The 19357-nt window shown below is 47.3% G+C and overlaps 1 protein-coding gene across 1 annotated transcript in view; it reads left to right on the top strand.

Moving 5' to 3' along the window:
• LOC119436207 (zinc finger protein 142-like) overlaps window positions 1–5472 on the top strand; it is a 169250-nt gene extending 163778 nt beyond the window's left edge. Inside the window, 1 exon segment of the mRNA XM_037702991.2 lies at window positions 680–5472. Within this exon segment, the coding sequence (XP_037558919.1) occupies window positions 680–889 (210 nt within the window). The 3' untranslated portion in view covers window positions 890–5472.
• The last annotated feature ends 13885 nt before the right edge of the window (window positions 5473–19357 follow it).

Here is a 19357-nt window from a genome sequence, read left to right as displayed (position 1 = left end):
TTTAAAGGCAGAATAATTCGGCTCTTGATATTGGTCAAACTTCGTCAGCTTTGGTATTATTCTTGAATCCCTCATATGCAATATAAATGCAGGAATATTGAATGAAGCAGCAGCACTTGCACTGAAAATAATATTTAAGCTTCAATTGCTGAAAAATAAGCACTGCCTGGGTTTTACGCCTCAATGCCACTGTCATGTTATGGCTGCAGTGCCATCATTTTGTTTTTTATTCTGAGTTGTCTCCTAGCAGTCCATCATCACAGGGAGAGGTATAGCAATTACACCTGGAGAGAAATGATACGATATCGTATTTTCTTGGGTACAAATTGCAGCTGCTGCACAGGCGATAGGCCATACACGAGTAAATACAGTATGTGGGCCACATGTCGACTAACAGAGGGACTGATCTGATTGGCAGAAGTCTTGCAATCTGGAAAATGGTAAAAAAAAAAGAGCCCTGCTTTAATATGGTAACTTAGTTGCTGCCGCTGTTGCCACCGCCGCCCTGTCTGTAAAAGCATTCTAGTATGCTTGAGGTAAAACTTGTCACTGAAGTTCCATTCGGTTTCTGTGTGTTTTTACCTTTGTTACTTGTGCAGTCACCTTTAATTAAAGTTCAGCGCTAGTGTGTGTTCTTGCTCAGTTCTTATTGTTCAACGTGCATGTGCAATGGGTCCAGGTTCCCTCATCCACGGCAGGAGACGACAGTGGATCATCACTTCTGGCAACACCTTCCGAACAAGACCAATTCTATTTGACAGTACAACAACAAGAAGATGGAAGTATGGCCTACCTGAGTGGGGAGGGATTTTCGTCGCAGGGAGCTGATATGGACGACGATGCCGCAGGCCTCAAGATTAGTGCTGTGCACTTCACAGGAAGCAGATAATGTTGGTTCAAAGGCTCCTATACCCTGGAACTGCTGCACATGAACTGAAACAGGCCCAGAGTGCAGAAGTTAAACTTTCGCATGAAGGATTATGTCTGCATCATCATCGTTAGAAGCGTGATGCTCATGCAAACAATATCTATTTTGATCCCGTGTGCAGCTTCTGTACTGCAGGCCTTACAGTTGTGCCATGAGCTCCGCTCAGTCTGTGATTAGGTGGTGACTGCTTGCATTTTAGCATGTTTGTTTGTGGTAGAACTGGAACTGGAATGGTTGGTTTTGACCCTGAAGGCTGTGAAGCAGATTTTTTCCTCTTCAACCTGTCAGGCAGCCCATTGTTTTTACTCTATACATTTGCGGAACGATGTTTTTGCCAATATCTCGCATGATAATTCAAAAGAGCCTCTGGTTCAGCCAGACCAACAATTTTTGTTTTTATTTGCTATACAAGCAATTCTTTTTGTAAATTCTTTGAACAGTTGCTTCCAAAATTATGCACTGTACTGTGATGCTGCTTTATATCGCATGGTATAGTATGCAGGAAAGGAAAAGCCCTGCTTTGAATAGTTTGCAAAATGATGTACTGTACTATGATGCTTTTTATCACGTGGTGTAGTGTGCATGAAAGGAAAAGCCCTGTTCAGCAGTGACAACGAAAGATGTATTTAAATGGAGTATTGCCTAGGTTTCATCAGAATAATGCTATTGTTTTTTTTGTTTTTTGTTTTTTTTCTGTGCTAAATGTTGCTTATTTCAGATGGCCAGCAATAGAATTTTTTAACAAATGCTACAGCCTACTTTTCATAGCAGAGTGTACTCCATGCCAGCTAATATTTACATGTACAGTGAAATCTCATTGCTACGATCTTCACAGGAACCGGAAAATAATGCTTATCATCCAAAAATTGTATTATCGGGAAAAGAAAAAAAAATGTATTAACCGGAAAAACCTATTATGCAGAATCGTATAACGAGATTCCACTTTATTAGCTGACCATGTAGTCATGCATGTAGCATTCCACTGAACAGCGGCAGCTGTTCAGTGGAATGCCAGTGCACGTGCTCACAACGCTGATGCAAGCAGTGTAATGTAGAAGAACACTGCCCTCATTCTACTGCCGAGTGAATTGAGCACAGCGTGGTAGTGTGTCCACTTGGCTTCTTGGTCATTTTGCAGCCAAGCTGATGCTGTGTTGCTAGCTTTTCTGGGAGATGTTTTCACGGAAAATTCGATATCAGCGCAGTCATCTGCAGTGCCCAAGTGTGTGAAAAGTGAACAGAGTGCGACCGTAAGCAACGCTCACCTATAACTGTCTGTCATATGCAACTGAGCTGTCCAGCAAGTTTTAGTCAGTGCTGAAATGTGGTCTTTTAAGAATTCTACCATGAAAGGTAATATTATAGCATATAAGGGATGCCTTTTTGTCAATTTTTAATTTTATGTATTTCCTGCATTTTTTTTTTTTTTTTGGTTTCTTAGTAGTTTTGTTGGTTTCTTAGTAGAGAAAAGCCAATACATCTGAAGTATTAGGGCTTTGATGATGTTTGCAAACAAATTTGATAAATTTGCGCTGGAAGTTAGCTTTGCAGTGTCCTTTTGCATGTTGGGCTCTCACAAGTTGCAGTGATGAGCCACATTACATTGTGGAACTCACTTGATGATGCATGCTGTTAGGTGAGTTAGTACCGGATATTTAAAATTCCAAAGCACAAACAAACACACAAGAACAGAAGAAAGTGTACTTTGTGTTGAACTCGATGTGCTATGGTTTATATCCAACCTTTGTCTCTTGTTGAACCTTACATTTGTGTAATGCTTATATTTTACAGATTAAGTTATGTATTCAATGTTATGCAGCATGAGATGGATATGATGTGAACCCTCAACACTGCAGCAGCACATGGCTCCCCAGTTGCAACAGAAAGAGCAACTTGCACCGCTGCAAAAGTTGCATTTGCCTTCTAGGGGAGCTGGTATTGTCCGCAAAAGTGAGCAGTGATAGCATCACTGTGATGCATGATGCATCTGAAGAAATGCATTCACATGCCTACAGAACATATGTGTTTCACTGCTTCAAATTCATTATCATTATAATGAGCAAAAAATAAAAAGAATGTGGGGCAACAGTAGAAGCCCCCTCCCCTTTCCTCTTTCTTTGCTCAAGCCTTGATTTTTGGGAACTTCTCAGTTTTGAATTTCCATATTTCAAATTTCACCCACTGTTAAAAGCATGAAGCTGTGAAAATTTTTTGTTGCAGCTGGTCTTTAAATAATAATTAGCAATTCTATAGACTCTTTGCAGCACTGCGGCATAGACGTGGCCACATTTGATCACATGGGTGCACTAACATAAGCGGCCTTGTGCTTGGAGAGGCTGGTCGCAGAGCAGCTGTATGGCAGAGGAAAGAGTAATACTTTTCGGAAGCACTATTACATAGATGACCCCTAGACTAACAATATGCAAATCTAATGATGTACAGAACACGCAGTGAGCAATTCTGAGGCACCATCTCTGCATTTTGCATCAAGCGATATGAGTTGCAAGGTGCATGCCGTGCATGATGCATTAGTTTCTTCATGACTAAAAGGCTTTGTACCAAAAATATAAAGCTATACAATTCCGTGCTTGCCTTGAGATGAACACTCATTAGCTGCACTGCGTATGTGTTTTACCTTTCGGAGGCATTTCGTGAACTGTTCTCGTACACAATTTGCCTCGGTCTGCTTGCCAGACCACGCTTGCATGTTCTTATCCGCTTGGTATTGGAACTATGGCTAACCATGTAAAAAGATGCAAAGTTCTTTTCAGAACTCGTTATATGCCATATGCTATGTATATATAGCTTGGAGCACGTCAGCAAGCTACAGGTGTTGGATGCCGTCATCACCACTATATCGATGAAACTGCTCACTTGATCAGCATGTATACTTTATTGACTGTTGGAATGGGAACTAAGCAAGGTTTAAATAGGAAAGCCGCATGCTTTGGAATCTGCTGGAGCTAGACTTAGCCACTTTATTCCTTTATAATTAGTAAAATGCTTTTCACCCTCTATAACTATTTCTAGGCAGTTGCACCTGACTTCAAATAATACAACTCTTGCGGGTTTAAGAGTATTCTCGCACAGTACAGAAAGGAGAGTTGTAACAGGTGAGCTACTTGCTGCCATGTATAAGCCATGCCATCGATAGTCTTGCCACTCTAATGTTTCTTCAATTGCAACATGTTTAAAGTGAATTGTGTAGAAATTAGTGCAAAAGTCATGGGAATCAATGCAAAAAAATGATGCACTGCTGAATGAACTCTTCTGTTTATAGTGAGTAGCCATCTTTATGTAGCAAATGATGACGGCCTTTGCTCAGGCTCTTCCATGTTTCAAAGCACTGTGCTTTGGTAAGGCCATCACTGCATGTTGGCGGGCTTACACGAGAAAACCAGACCGAGACTCGGCTACTCCTCGTTCCAACTTCTTCCTCTTTTCTCTCGCAGTACCTGCCTGCATGTGTTAATTCTTTTTCTACAACGCAATTACAGCAAACATAGCTTTTTCTTCAACTCGTATATTTCCTTATCAAATGCAACCCCCCCACAGCTGACAGTAGACGGCACGGCACGCCCAGCTGCCCCCAGCCACACATTTTAGCTCTGCATAAGGCTGCAAATTGACGGAGCTGCGCATGCAACTGGTGTTGCCGTCTGGTTTCCAATGTTCAAACTGCTTGCTGCAAAGTGTTTATAGCATGCATTGTTTCTGTTGGCCATAGATAAATTACTTTGCTTTGGCTATGTTGGGTTTTGTCACCTGGAGACAGAATCTGTTTTGAAAAAATATTGGTGAGAATGTGGTAGCAATGAGTGCTTGGTGCTACTTGATATTGTTATGTGGCGAATTGTGCTCTGAATACCTATACCATTGTTGGGCACAAGTGCAGAAGACATTTTAATTTGTATGTAACTACAAAATCTTTGTTCAAAAACATGCCTACACAATTCAGTAGATCAGTTCCCCATTGTTTTTCTTGATTAGTGCTGGATACAAGAAAAAGCACAGTGAGGGTGGTTGTGACAGTTTACTAGACTGGAATGTAGTGTATGAAAAAAAATGAAAAAAAAAAAAACATACAGGTTAACACATTCTAAATTGATGTCTGTGTTAACTCACTTCAAAGGTATACCTTGTATAAGAAACCCATTCCCTGGAACAACAAAGCATTGTATTTGCGATTGGAGCTGTACTAACACAAATATTTGGTACTCCTGTACTAACAATAGTGTGAATAGGTGCTGTCCTGTCATGAAATGTTGGCATGGCTTCTAGGTATCTTCCAATGACCGAGCTTATAGGTCTAGTCTTTACAAGATTGTACATACGTGTACATTAAACAAATTTCATTTTCACATTGCTGTTCTGCAGCTCTCCACATCTATTACAGTGACATGCTTTAGATTTCTAGTTTTGTCTTCCATGTTTCAAAGCAGTTTAGATGTAGTATCTTGCCAGTTCTCACTTAAATGTGGAGCTGGAAAGTTGCAATCTTTGTATGAAAATAAACCTAGTGGGTTGATTATTTGTTTTGTTCAGTCAGCCGAGTTTCTGTGTCTTTGTGTGTGACGACTGAAAGGTGCCTGAATCTCTTTCTTTGAAGCCTGAGCAGGGGTAATGATGATGAGCTGCTGCCACGTGACATCCACTAACCACTTGTGGGCAGTTAAAAAAATGACGAGGAGGAGCCCTCTTTTTGAAAAGGGGAGCTATCGTTACACCCCACTTGCTAGCTCCATGCACCTCGTATAACTACAAAACGTGAATGAGACATTAACAGCTTCATGCTCTGCCTGCAGAATGTGTTTACTCACTAAGATCAAGGGATGGTTCAAGGCTCCTTTATGTGAAAAATTAGAGAGGTCTGTTGCCAATTGCTGTGTGATAAATGTCTTATATGCTTTGCTCCTGCTGATGCCAGAGGCTTGCATTTCCTCACAGAGCTACCCAGTGGCCAAGCTTGCCATGTTTTGAAAGGGAAAACTGAGCGGAGGGAAATGCCTTGTTGCTATATTCAAGGCTTGTTTCCAAATAAATACTATGCATGGCGACTTCACGAAGTATATATGATGATGACGATTTGTTGGCATTGCCTTTGAAACGGGGCGGTGACAAATAGTCACCCAGCCTGCTTGAGTTAATCAGGTATGCTGTACATGCTTTTCATTCTAACATTCTTGTACACATCACCTTAATGTTCTGTTCTTCAAAACTTCTATTTGTACCACTACCTATGCCTATGACAGATCTGGTCGTACCAATCTCTCTTTTTTTTTTTTTTCCACAAATACTCTACATGTCTCTTGCTCATCTCAACTGCTGACCGGTTGTTTCTTCCGTGCACTTTAAATCCAAGCGTTTCTGGAAGGTGTTACCTACGGGTCTAACTGGATGAATAGCTTCGCATTCCATCAGAATGTGCCGAGTGGTCTCCGGATTTTTTGCTGCAGCAGGCACATGCCTCATCTTAATGTTAATATTTGCTCTGGTATGTTTTTGGCCTTAGACAACCAGCTCAAGCCTCACATAGCAGGGCACTGCAATAGCAAGACACTGCGTGTTACAGGTAGGATTCAGCGCTTTTTCAGTTTTTACTTTTCCAAAATTTGGCTTACTTACTATGGTCTATGGTCTGTTGTTTATATCCAAAACTATATATATATATATATATATATATATATTATGCGAGGTGTTTTCAAAAAGAAACCGACCTTTTGCTATAACACCGTTACTGCTTATGGTACAGCATTTTAAGTGCTGTCCCCTTCAAAGTAGTCCCCTCTACTGGCAATGCACTCTTCCCATCATCCATTTTTGGAAAACTTCCTGGAACGCACTTTCTGGAATGGCACGCAGGTCGTTTATCGCATTGTCCTGGATCTCCTCTGCGGTTTAGAAACGACGTCCTTTCAAGGTGGCTTTCAACTTGGGGAATAGAAAAAAGTTTGCTGGGGCTAGGTCCGGAGAATATGGTGGGTGGGGCACAACAGGAGTGTGGTGTTTCACTAAGTAGCTGCGGACAAGGAGCGACGCGTGAGCCGGGCCATTGTCGTGATGCAAAATCCAAGCCTGATTTTCACACAATTCAGGCCTCTTACTGCGCACAGAATCTGTCAAACGTGCTAGGATTCTCTGGTAAACTTTGTTTACCATCTCAATGCCTTTGCAGTAAAAACGAAAAAAAAAAAAAAAAAAACAACCCACAGCACCTTCATTTCTGACAGACTCATGCGTGCTTTTTTTGGACGAAGAGAACCTTTGGCCACCCACTGCGATGACTGCACTTTTGTTTCAACATCATAGCCATAAACCCATGTCTCATCGTCTGTTGTTCTTAAGAAAGTTTTCGTCGTCATTGGCAGCGGCGAGCAGTTCCTGGCCGATTTCGCCGTCTTGGTTGTGGCAACCAAGACGGCGATAATTTCTTTTTTGGCCGCCAGGTGCCGCCAGCGTGATAGTGGCTAGATGGAGTATGTAATTTTTTAAAATATATCTATAAAAGTAACAAGGTGCTTATAAAATGGGAAAAACAGGGTATCTGAGCCTATGATACAGCAGGGGCCTAGGCAGGGGTGCCCTCTGTCACCTTTGTTGTTCAAGCTGTATTTACAAGGATTAGAGAAAAAATTAGAGAGGAGCGGACTTGGCTTCAACCTTTCCTGTTTCAAGCAAGGAGAATGGATTAAACAGTCATTACCAGGACTGATGTACGCGGATGACATTGTACTTATGGCTGACAGCAAGGAAGACTTGCAGGGATTAATGGACATCTGTGGTAAAGAGGCAGATAGCTTAGGTTTGAAGTTTAGTAAAGAAAAATCGGCAGTCATGATTTTTAATGATAATCAGGGCAGTGAGCATAGGATACGGGAGACAACATTGGAGGTAGTGAATAAGTACAATAAATATCTTGGAGTGTGGATAAACAATGGGGCTGAGTACCTAACGGAACATGAAAAATATTGTCACGAGCAATGGCAAAGACAAAGACGCTGTAGTGGGGCTGGGTCAGAGGCTCTTGTCGGACTGAAAGCCAGCTGGAACCTGTGCGCTCTGTGCAGTCTTGACTAGACAAGCGCTACCCGTTTACTGTTAATTAAATACTCCCCGTAACATCTTTTTGGTGGAGGTAGCGGGCTCTATTCCACCCGGCCCTGGATCTTCGGAGCGGACGCCACGTTTCTCCCGCCTCCATGACCGAAGACAGTACGCAGCCCGCGGCTCCGGCAACCGTGGTCCTTTCGCATCCCCTCGACCCCGGCACGTTTTGCGGCATGGACAATAATGACGTCGACGATTGGCTTCTATTGTACGAGCGCGTCAGCAAGCACCGCAGGTGGGATGAGACCCTAATGCTTGCCAACGTCATTTTCTACCTACGGGGCACGGCTCGCGTGTGGTTTAACACGCACGAAGAACTTGCAAGTTGGGACCTATGCAAGGAGGAAATGCGCGCATTGTTTGGCCGATGGGCCGCGCGACAAATGACAGCCCGGCACGAGCTGGCGGCCAGAGCTCAGACGTCCACGGAATCGTACGTCGCATACATCCAAGATGTACTAGCCTTGTGCCGCACAATTGACAAAGACATGCCAGAAACGGACAAGGTTGGCCACGTGTTGAAAGGCATAGCTGACGATGCCTTCAACATCCTCATGTGTAAGCACTGCACCACGGTTGACTCCATCATCACAGAATGCCGGCGATTTGAACAAGCAAAAAGCAGGCGGGTTACTCAGCGCTTTAACAGACTCCCGAATACAGCTGCGACCTCCTCGTGCGAAGATCCCGTGACACCCCCTCCGTTCTCGCCGCCTAACAACTTGGCCAGGATTGCTCGCCAGGAGCTCGAAGCCATGGCTCGAGCCGCTTATCAGGCACCTGCTCACGACCATTTGGCGACAATATCTCTGTGTCAGGCCGTCGTACGTCAGGAGGTTGCAAATATGGGCGTCCTATTTCCACAAGCCACCAGTTACGCCCCTCCGCCCATGTGCGCTTCCGGTCCTCCCGCTGAACACATTTTCCTGTGCTGCCCTCTGCCGCGCGCCGCTGGAAACGTTTTGGTAGGGGGCTGGGGTTTTCGCCGGTTGATTTGTGAACCTGCGCCCGTGTTAAGTGCGCATCGGTTGTGCGTTTCGTGGATTGCGAATAATTATTAATGGCTTCTGGGGGGCAGCATGTCGTTCCTGGAAGCCATGTAGCACTTACCAACTATACATGTAGGGTGAGCAGGCCTGAGTGTGCTGTTTTGTTTACAGTGCGGCCGATAAAGGCACGCGGAGCTCCCTCTGCCGTAGGGGCTGCTTTGGAGTTTGTTGGCGCTAACTCCTGCACTTGCACCTCGCTTTTTTGTAATTCTTTTTACACATTCTTTAGACATTTCGCATAAATAAGATGTTTTCGAGTGCGCAGCCTTCCGCGTCGGATTTAGCAAAGCGATGCACTTGTTTACATCGGCGTAAAGGCGCTGATATGAAAGAATGTCAAAACGTAGAATAAAACACACATATCTGCTCATATGAGCCGCGTTGTTCCATCGTGAGACGAGTCAGTATGAGCGGCTGAGCCACTTAAACAATGGCGGCTGTGATCCAGTTACAAATATTGGGCTGTTAATTTATTACTGATTCTCGCTTTTCTTTAACTTCGCGATAGTTAGTTTGCGCGTGTGATAAAACATTATTAGAGCAAACTGCTCGCATAAGCGCTCATTTAAAGGCCGTGTTGTTCTCCTGCAACAACGCGGATGCCATCGCTGACACCGTTGGTATATAACTAAGCGAGGCGGCTATTTATGCTGCTGTACCGAATGTGCCGTCTCTTGTTTCTGGTTTGACGCGGAGATAAAGAGTACATCTCAGGAATTAAGAAATGTGTCAGCATGCCAACACGTAAAAACCCACCCATCTACGTTGCGAATACGACCGGCAGCCTACGGGAATGGTGACGTACAGATGTTGGCACAGGCATAGGGCACAGCGCTGTGTCCCCGCTTGCAGCTTATTGTGTACGCGGCGATCGACGTGAAGAGTAGTTTATTTCAAATCGCTAAAGCTAGAACTGGGCTATAAAAGCATATTCCTTCATGCTAACTTGCTTACTTTTCAGTACAGGTCCGCGGGTAGCGGGTGCGCGAACTCGACGGCTACCTCCGCGGAACAGGATCAACATTCTCAAACTTATGTGCGCGGATTGAGAGGGTCGAATCTTGTGCATTTCAACTTCGTAGGCATGTATTGACTCATTTTGAGCACGATTATTTATATATACCAACGAAGGCGTTGCGGCTATCGCGTTATTGGTTCGACGGCCGATCGCGCGGGGTTTGGTCGAATGATGGTCGGCACGCTGATTTTATAGGTGCCGTCGACAAGAAAGCCCGTCGCAGTACAACTCGCTCTCGTCGGTTACGTCTTGTAGGCCTGGTATGATAAAATGGTCTCCGCGACACAGTGCTGAATGGTCGGCCAATCGTAAGCGTCCGCGTCTTGTCGGTCTCGTATCGACCCAGTGTTACCGCGTCTTGAACGAGTACGTGAAGTCGGGCACACGCTGCCACTACCAGCAAGAGAGGACCGACGCTGCAAGATGTCTTCGCCAGCAACGTGTTTTTAAGTGTGGTCGAAGTGAAACGGCGGGGTTTATCGATAAATTTGCTATTACAGCCATCAATGCAAGGCGGCAACTACGTGGTTCCCTGTGCAGTCTGGACGAAGCCCTCGCCGCTTTCTGTTAAAAGTGGAGTTGCAATCTTACGCTACGCACGTTTTCGGTACCGCACCGACGTAGTGCTACCAGTGAAGTTTCAACGAGGTACACAGCACGAGTTTGCACTTGCAGTAGCGCGCGTGCGAGCGCTTTTTTTTTTTTTTTTTTTTTTTTTTTTTTTTTTTTTTTTTTGCGGGACGTTTCCCCGAGACGGGGCCGCGCGCGCGACCCTTCCAAAACGTTTCTCGACTAATCCGCCAGGGCAGGGCGCATGCGCCGTAGCGCCGTGAAAAAGGCGCTGCCACTTCCGCTCCCCGGTTCACACCCCGCTACCGCAACCCTTCTGAATGGAGGACGCCTGACGATCGACCAATCTTCTCTCTTTTTTTTTTTTCTTTCTTTTTTTTTTTTTTTGCGCTCTCGCGTGGGCCACATTTCACGCCACTGCCGCAATCGTCGGAATTACCGACCAAGTTTCCCCGGTGACCGCCGCCAAGATCGTGGGCCGTACTACAGCACATCTCTTCTCGACGACCAACTCCCGGCCCGTGATCCTCACCGTCTTTCTTCGCGCTCTGAATCAACCTACGCCGATATTGCCGCTCAAGGACACTGGCCCAGCCGATCGCCGTCCCCTCAGAGTCGCCAGTCGCGCTCCCCTCAACGCCGTCGATCTCCTCCGGCTTCCTCTGGACACCACCCGGGAAACTAGCCAGTGCAGCTCCGGGAGGTGAGGCTGCATTGACGACAAGGACCGCAAAACCTCTATTGACCCCTACTTCAAGACGCAATTTGCTCGGTGTTCTCGTCGACGGCGTGCCCGTTACTGCTCTCATTGATACTGGCGCCCACATATTTGTTGAGTTCTACGCTCCGACGCCGCCTACGCGAAGTGCTGACACCTGCCATCTCTCCTTCTGTGCGAGTAGCTGACGGCACCCGAACACCGGTTCTTGGTATGTGCACTGCCCGCGTTACTGTTGCCGGCCACCACACTTAGTTCTCTTCGCTGTTCTCGACGCTTGCCCACATAATGTCATTCTTGGTATTGACTTATTGAGCGCCCACTCTGCCCTCATCGATTGTTCTTCTGGCATTTTGCGGCTCGAACTGCCATTGTGTCCTGATGACGCCGCATCAAGTAACAGTCGCCTGCGTTCCGTGGAGCTTCTACGACTACCCGCGCAGGCTGCTACCTACGTCCTTATGTCACCGTTTCCCCCAGTCCCTGATGGTGAATATGTGCACGTACATGGTCGCTCCCCTCACAGATCGCATCCTCTCGCGCAACATCGCACTTCCTCATACCGTAGTGGTTATTGCCAACAACAGAACGTTGCTTCCAGTCCTCAACTTTTCTACTTCGACCCATGTTCTTCCTCAAGGAATTTCACTAGCCGAACTGTCACCTCTGGAAGAATGTACTGTTTCTGCGTTCGCTGCTGACGCTGAGACCGTGACGCAACCTGCCATACCGGCGCCAACCCAGGCAATTATGGACAAAATTTTATCTCCCAACCTCTTACCTTCCCAAAGTGAAGCACTCCGTGGTGTCCTATTTTCGTACCTTGAAGTATTTGATGTTGCGAACAGTCCACTAGGCCGTACAAATGTCGTGGCCCACCGCATCGACACCGGAGACGCCAGCCCCCTTCACAAGCACCCTTACCGAGTGTCTCACTCTGAGCGCCAAGTCATCCAAAAGGAGGTAGAAAAAATGCTTGATAAAGATGTTACAGAGCCTTCCTCTAGCCCTTGGGCATCCCCTGTAGTGCTTGTGAAAAAGGACAACAGCTGGCGGTTTTGCGCCGATTATCCCCATCTCAAGCGGGTAACGAAGAAGGATGTGTACCCTCTCCCACGAATTGATGATGCGCTCGACTGCCTCCATGGTGCCAAATATTTCTCGTCGCTAGATCTCCGCTCGGGATACTGGCAAATTGCTGTCGATGACCGCGACCGCGAGAAGACCGCATTCATCACACCCGACGGCCTCTACCAATTTAAGGTTATGCCTTTTGGGTTGTGTAATGCTCCTGCAACTTTTGAACGCATGATGGACTCTCTTCTACGCGGTCTGAAATGGTCGACCTGTCTTTGTTATCTGGATGACGTCATCGTTTTCTCGCCCAGCTTTGACAGCCACCTCCCTCGTCTGTCGGCCATTCTCGACATCTTTCGCCGGGCTGGCCTCCAGCTCAATTCATCTAAGTGTACCTTCGGGCGCCGCCAGATCAAATTACCTGGACACCTAGTCGACGCCACTGGTGTCCAACCGGACCCTGACAAGGTCCGTGCCGTCCGAGGGTTCTCGGTTCCACGGTCCACGCAAGAAGTACGCAGCTTTCTTGGGCTCTGCACCTACTTTCGCCGCTTTGTTCTCAACTTCGCGGGCATTGCTCGACCCCTCATGGACCTACTCAAAAAGGATACGGCCTTTTCTTGGGGCGCCGACCAAGCGTCTTCCTTTGCGTCGTTGATTTCTGCCCTCACTATACTCCACCTGTGCTGGCTCATTTTGACCCGGCTGCTAGAACAGAACTTCGCACCGACGCAAGCGGCCATGGCATTGGTGCTATCCTCGCCCAAACACAGAACGGAGCCAACCGTGTGATAGCGTATGCTCAGGGGCGGATCCAGGTTTTTTCTGAGGGGGGGGTCAGCTTTTGTCGATGATGATGATGATGATAATGATGATATTCTCTCTCATTTACCGAATTTCACCGTTTCTGCTCACGATAAACCCACGTTTTATACGGCTAGAGCAACACCTGTAGCGCGCCGTGATGGCTCAGTCAGCTCAGGCGTTGCGCTGCTGAGCACGAGATCGCGGGATCGAATCACGGCCGCGGCGGCCGCATTTCGATGGAGGCGAAATGCAATAACGCCCGTGTGCTTACGTTGTAGTGCACGTTATAGAACCCCAGGTGGTCAAAATTAATCTGGAGCCTTCCACTACGGCGTGCCTCATAATCAGAACTGGTTTTGGCACGTAAAACCCTCGAAAGATGAAGAAGCCCTATAGCGAAGCCAGGTATCGGTTTCTCCGAGCTTATAGGAAAATGACATTACCCAATACAGCCATGTGCTTGGCAGCTGTGCCTGACAATACAGGGTGTTCACAACTAAGCTTGATGTTTTCCTTAAAATTAGGCACTGGGAGGCACGCGAAGACCACCTGTGCAAATAAGTTATGTGGCCAGGGGGGCACAAAGTGAGATGATAATTATCGCTGTGAGCAGCCCAATTAACTAAAATTGAACAATAATTTTTGTCGGCTGCAGTAAGTGGTTATGTTTGTATTGAAATCTTAGAGGCAGTCGTGTGTCTACACAGCATCAGTCGGAAGAATTATTCTAGCGTGTTCGTGCTCCGAGATATCCGACTCCAAATTTCAATTGTCGTACTTCGCAGAGTTATCGAGTCGACGCGAAAGCGGTTTATGCTTTGCATTGCTGTGGAAGGGAGACATTTTGAACATTTTTAGGGCATTGACATCTTGATGGGTGAATTGATGTCATAAAATTTGTGCATGACACCAAGTTTAAAGCGACAGTATGAAATATTCGTTAGCATAGCTAAAAAGGTTTCTGCTGTGATGGTACAGTTGTTGCTGTTGATTTCAATAAAACTTACAATACTTGGAAATCAGCAGTCACTTTATTTGCGTAGCCCAGGCAAGGACCATGCCCGGTCGTCTAGTCACCATTACGCACGCGCACTGCCCTCCGGATTCTCTGCGCGCGCCATTATCTCGGCATGGCAGCTGCCGCCATCTTTACAGGCTGCGCGGTCGCGTGTTACGACAGCGGTTACGGGTTCTTCGATTTTTTTTTATTTCGCCAGCCGTGAGGGGAAGGGGGACAGTTATTATCTTTTCCAATGCCTCCGCCGCGTTGTCAGACTAAGCGCCGTACCCAACAGCCGCGGCACACCAGGGAGGAGCTTTGCGCCGATCCTCACTCTCTTGCATGCGTAATCACGCAAACGACAATTAAAATTTGTAGTTGGAAATCTTGGAGCATAGACACGCTATACTCGCGGACAACTTTCTGCGGCAATGAAGGGAAAGCTACGGGCGCGTGGATGCTGCACATGTGTTACCGCGCCAAGTAGTTCGGCAGCGTTTGACAGTGCTTTTGGTTGCTCGGAACAGACGCTGAATCGACGCAACTTCCACGTGCAACGATTTCGCGTTTGCCCAGACGCGGAAGGGAAAAGCCGCAAAATGAGTAAACTTTTACACTCAGTGGTGTGTTCTGTCTTATTTAACTGTTGCTAATAAGCTGCTTATGTTTACTCTTCGCCAACGTAAACCAACGTGGATTAAAACGCGGGACTTTTTTCAGAAGCACCCTCACTTGTGAGCGCTTTGCCTCCGTAGCTTTCCCTTCATTGCCACAGAAAGTTGTCCGCGAGTATAGAAGGATTCTTCGAAGTGAAACTGTGTAGAAACACGACTGCATTTAACTTTTGAATACAAACATACACACTTACTGCAGTCAATAAAAAGTTAATTATTCAATTTTAGTCAATTCGGCTGCTGACTAGCGAGAATTATCATCTCACTTTGTGTCCCCCTGGCCATATAACTTATTTGCGCAGGTGGCTTTCACGTGCCTCCCATTGCCTCATTTTAAGAAAACCATAAAGCTTAATTTTGAACACCCGGTATATCTAGCCTGTATTGTTTCTTAAAATAAAATTTGGGATGATCTGTCGCAGGTTCGTTATAAACGTGTAAGCACGGGTCCATCTTTGGAGTTCTGTTGGGACACCTTGATTTCCTCAAGAAGATTCTTTGTGTTCGGCTGAGACACCTTCGTTTGCTTTGGAGTAAAGCTCCGCTCCAACGCGGCAACCACTACGCTGGTTGTTTACGATATGCGAATCACCGCGTATGAAGACTCACGACGTCACCTACAAGAAGAACGATGTGGCGTAGTAGCCGTGAGCGCTGGCCAGCTAGCGTCTTGACGTTTTGTTTCCCACGCGAAGTCAGCCTTTTACACAAGGCGCGCATCTGCTCCCGTTTCTGTAACCACGCGACGCCATCCTATGCCCGCGCAATTCCTTTCTCTATGCCCGCGCGCTGGCGTTGGCCGCTGACGTCACGCTCCCTCATTTCGCAGCCGCTGCTCGAGGCTTCGCCCCGCTCCGCGAGCACGGCCACTCAGATAAACGTATCCGGCGGCTTTGAGCCTCCTATGCTTAATGTACGACAATGCAACTGCGAAGTTACAATGAAAAACTTGTAGCATACGAACGGTACGGTGCTCGTACTGGATATTGTCAACGTGTAACTGTGATCACAATTGGTGCTACAGTTTAAAAAAAAAAAAAGTCACCTATGCGTAGTTCTTAGTTTAGCTGTTAGGTATTATTTATATATGAACACTTCAGCGAGAGATCTCTTTCATTAAGCAGGTTGGTCGCGGAACTGATAACAGCCAATGAGGCAACCGTTGACACCCCAATGGGGAACTACGTTGATCAGGCGCGAAGGCGCTCGCGCGGACATCGGCATGCTTTGCAAAAGGGACGTCCCCTCGTTCATTCGACGCCACCGACGGGACGAGTAAGGCACGGCCGGCGCCAGGAGGTCCAAGGTGTGCATGAGAATAACTACGGCAACTTCGCGACACCACACCCCTACGGAACACAACTAAGCTTGTGAGCGAGCTAGCTTTACTTCTACATGGCTGTTACCACTGGTACTCGCGAAAAATAATTTTGAAGAATGCTGGTGGCCGTATTTTTTGCGACAGGGCCATCCCCCTGTCAGCGAGGGGGCGATGCAGAAATCTGAGGGGGGGGGGGGGGGGGGGTCAGGACATCCGGACATCCCCCCTGGATCCGCGCCTGCGTATGCTAGTCGTCTTCTGTCACAGTCGGAGAAGAATTACATCATTACTGAGCGGGAGTGCCTAGCTCTCGTATGGGCTGTCGCGAAATTCCGTCCGTACCTATATATGGAAGGCCGTTCGTGGTCATAACAGACCATCATGCGCTCTGCTGGCTCTCAACACTTAAAGACCCCACAGGGAGGCTCGGCCGTTGGGCATTACGATTACAGGAGTACACGTTCTCGGTAGTTTACAAATCTGGCAAGTTACACAATGACGCCGACTGCCTCTCCCGCCATCCCGTTGAACCATCCGACTCCTCTGGAACGAACCCCGACACCTATGTCTTGGCGATAACAGACTTCACCCATGTGGCCGACGAACAACGTAGAGATCCATCGTTGCTCTCTCTTATTGACCGTCTGCAATCCGGCACCCTCGACCCTTCCCTCAACACGATCTTACTTCAGGATAACTTTCTTTACCGCCGCAACATGCAACCCGATGGCGCAGAACTCCTGCTCGTCCCGCATCATCTGCGCAGGGATGTCCTCGTCCAGTTTCATGACGCCCCCACTTCCGGGTACTTAGGCGTTTCCAGAACTTATGATCGCATACGACGACGTTTTTTCTGGAAGGGCCTTTATCGGTCCGTTCGCCGCTACGTAACATCTTGTGACCTGTGTCAGCGTCGCAAGAAACCTGCGACTCAACCTGCTGGTCTCCTTCAGCCAATTGACGATCCAACCGAGCGAATTAAAACGGCTCGATAAACCGAGCCGTTTTATCGAGTGGGCCTGGACTTGCTCGGTCCCTTTCCAATTTCCACGAAAGGCAACAAATGGATTGCAGTCGCTACGGATTATACCACTCGATTTGCAATTACCCGAGAGTTGCCAACCAGCTGCGCCACAGACGTAGCCGACTTCCTACTGTACGACGTCATCCTCCAACATGGTGCTCCACGCCACCTACTCACAGATCGCGGTCGCTGCTTCCTGTCTCGTGTGGTTGACGATATATACTTCGATCATGTGCTACTCAGCACAACTTCACGACCTCATATCACCCTCAAACCAATGGACTCACCGAACGCCTAAACCGTACACTGACCGACATGCTTTCCATGTACGTTTCCGATGACCACTACGATTGGGACGTTGCGCTCCCGTTCGTCACATTTGCATACAACTCATCGAGTCATGAAACTGCCGGCTACTCACCCTTCTATCTTCTCTTTGGGCGCCATCCCTTACTACCCTTTGACACCTTGCTCCCTTCTGATCCGGCCTCCACTTCCACGACTTCCTATGCGCAAGATGCCACCACGCGTGCGCTCGTCGCGCGCACAGTAGCCCGCGCTCGGCTCTCGATATCGCAGACCGCACAAAAGGCCATCTACGATCGTCGACACCGGGATACTGATTTTCCACCGGGCTCTCTCGTCCTGCTCTGGCTCCCATCTCGTCGTGTCGGCCTCTGTGAAAAGTTAATGTCGCCGTACGTCGGGCCCTACCGCGTGCTGCGGCAGATGACTCCTGTCACCTATGAGATATCTCCCATGACATCCACCTCATCGACTGCCACACCACGAAGTGACATCGTACATGTTTCCCGCCTCAAACTTTACAACTGTGATAACCCATTTTGACCACAACAAGCACCGGGACGGTGCTTCATCGGCCGGGGATAATGTCACGAGCAATGGCAAAGACAAAGACGTTGTAGTGGGGCTGGGTCAGAGGCTCTCTTGTCGGACTGAAAACCTGCTGGAACCTGTGTGCTCTGTGCAGTCTTGACTAGACAAGCGCTACCCGTTTACTGTTAATTAAATACTCCCCGTAACAATATGTAACGACTAAAGGTAGCAGGAATGCAGCTGTGATGAAAAATAGGGCACTGTGGAATTACAATAGGTACGAAGTGATGAGATGGATTTGGAAAGGTGTGATGGTCCCTAGTTTGACTTTCGGTAATGCGGTCCTGTGCATGAGATCAGAGGTTCGAGCACGGTGGAAGAATATTTAGGTGTTGGACACTGCGCACGAGCGAGCGTCCAGATTATGTTCGGCCGCGCGCGGGCGCACCGAGCCAGCTGACCGAGTAGCTCTGCTGCGCCAGCGGTTCCTCGAATGGACGTCATTCGAGGGCAGGGAAGCCAGCAGCAAGATAGAATTTGAGGAGCGATTGAGAGAAATGGCAGAAAAGCGGTGGGCAAGGAGAGTTTTCAGTTATTTGTACATGAGGAATGTTGATACAAAATGGAGGAAGCTGACCAGAAAACTGTCAATCAAATATTTGGACTGCAGGAGGGGTGCAAACCAGGAAACAGCGGTTAAGAAAAAGGTTAAGGAAACAGAGAGGGGTCTGTGGAAAACAGGGATGCAGACGAAATCAGCACTGGGAACATACCGAACTTTCAAGCAAGAAATTGCCAAAGAAAATATCTACGATAATTTTAGGGGAAGCTGTTTGTTGTTTGAAGCCAGGACGGGAGTATTGCGGACTAAGATGTACCGAGTCAAGTACCAAGGTATAGACACGTTGTGCTGTGCGTGTGGTGACGAAGAGGAAACGGCTGAATATCTCATACTTTTCTGTAAAGGGCTTAATTAACCCTACAGTGCAAGGCAACGGGGCTGATTTTTTCAAAGCATTGGGGTTTAGGGACAGTGAAGGCAAAATAGACTTTAAGCGGGTAGAAATAACCAAACAGAGGTTATCTGATTGGTGGATAAAATCAAGGCAGGGGTGAAATTTCACCCACCACAAAGTACAAGATATGTTAATAGTCATGGCTAGGTGGCGTATGCCACCGACCGGTTTAAAGGGTTCAGCCTCATCCATCCATCCATCCATCCAGCTT

Source organism: Dermacentor silvarum, chromosome 1 (genome assembly GCF_013339745.2).
Source record: "Dermacentor silvarum isolate Dsil-2018 chromosome 1, BIME_Dsil_1.4, whole genome shotgun sequence".
Taxonomy (NCBI): Eukaryota; Metazoa; Arthropoda; class Arachnida; order Ixodida; family Ixodidae; genus Dermacentor; species Dermacentor silvarum.
Note: the sequence above shows the minus strand (reverse complement) of the source record. Positions and strands in the feature narration are given on the sequence as shown.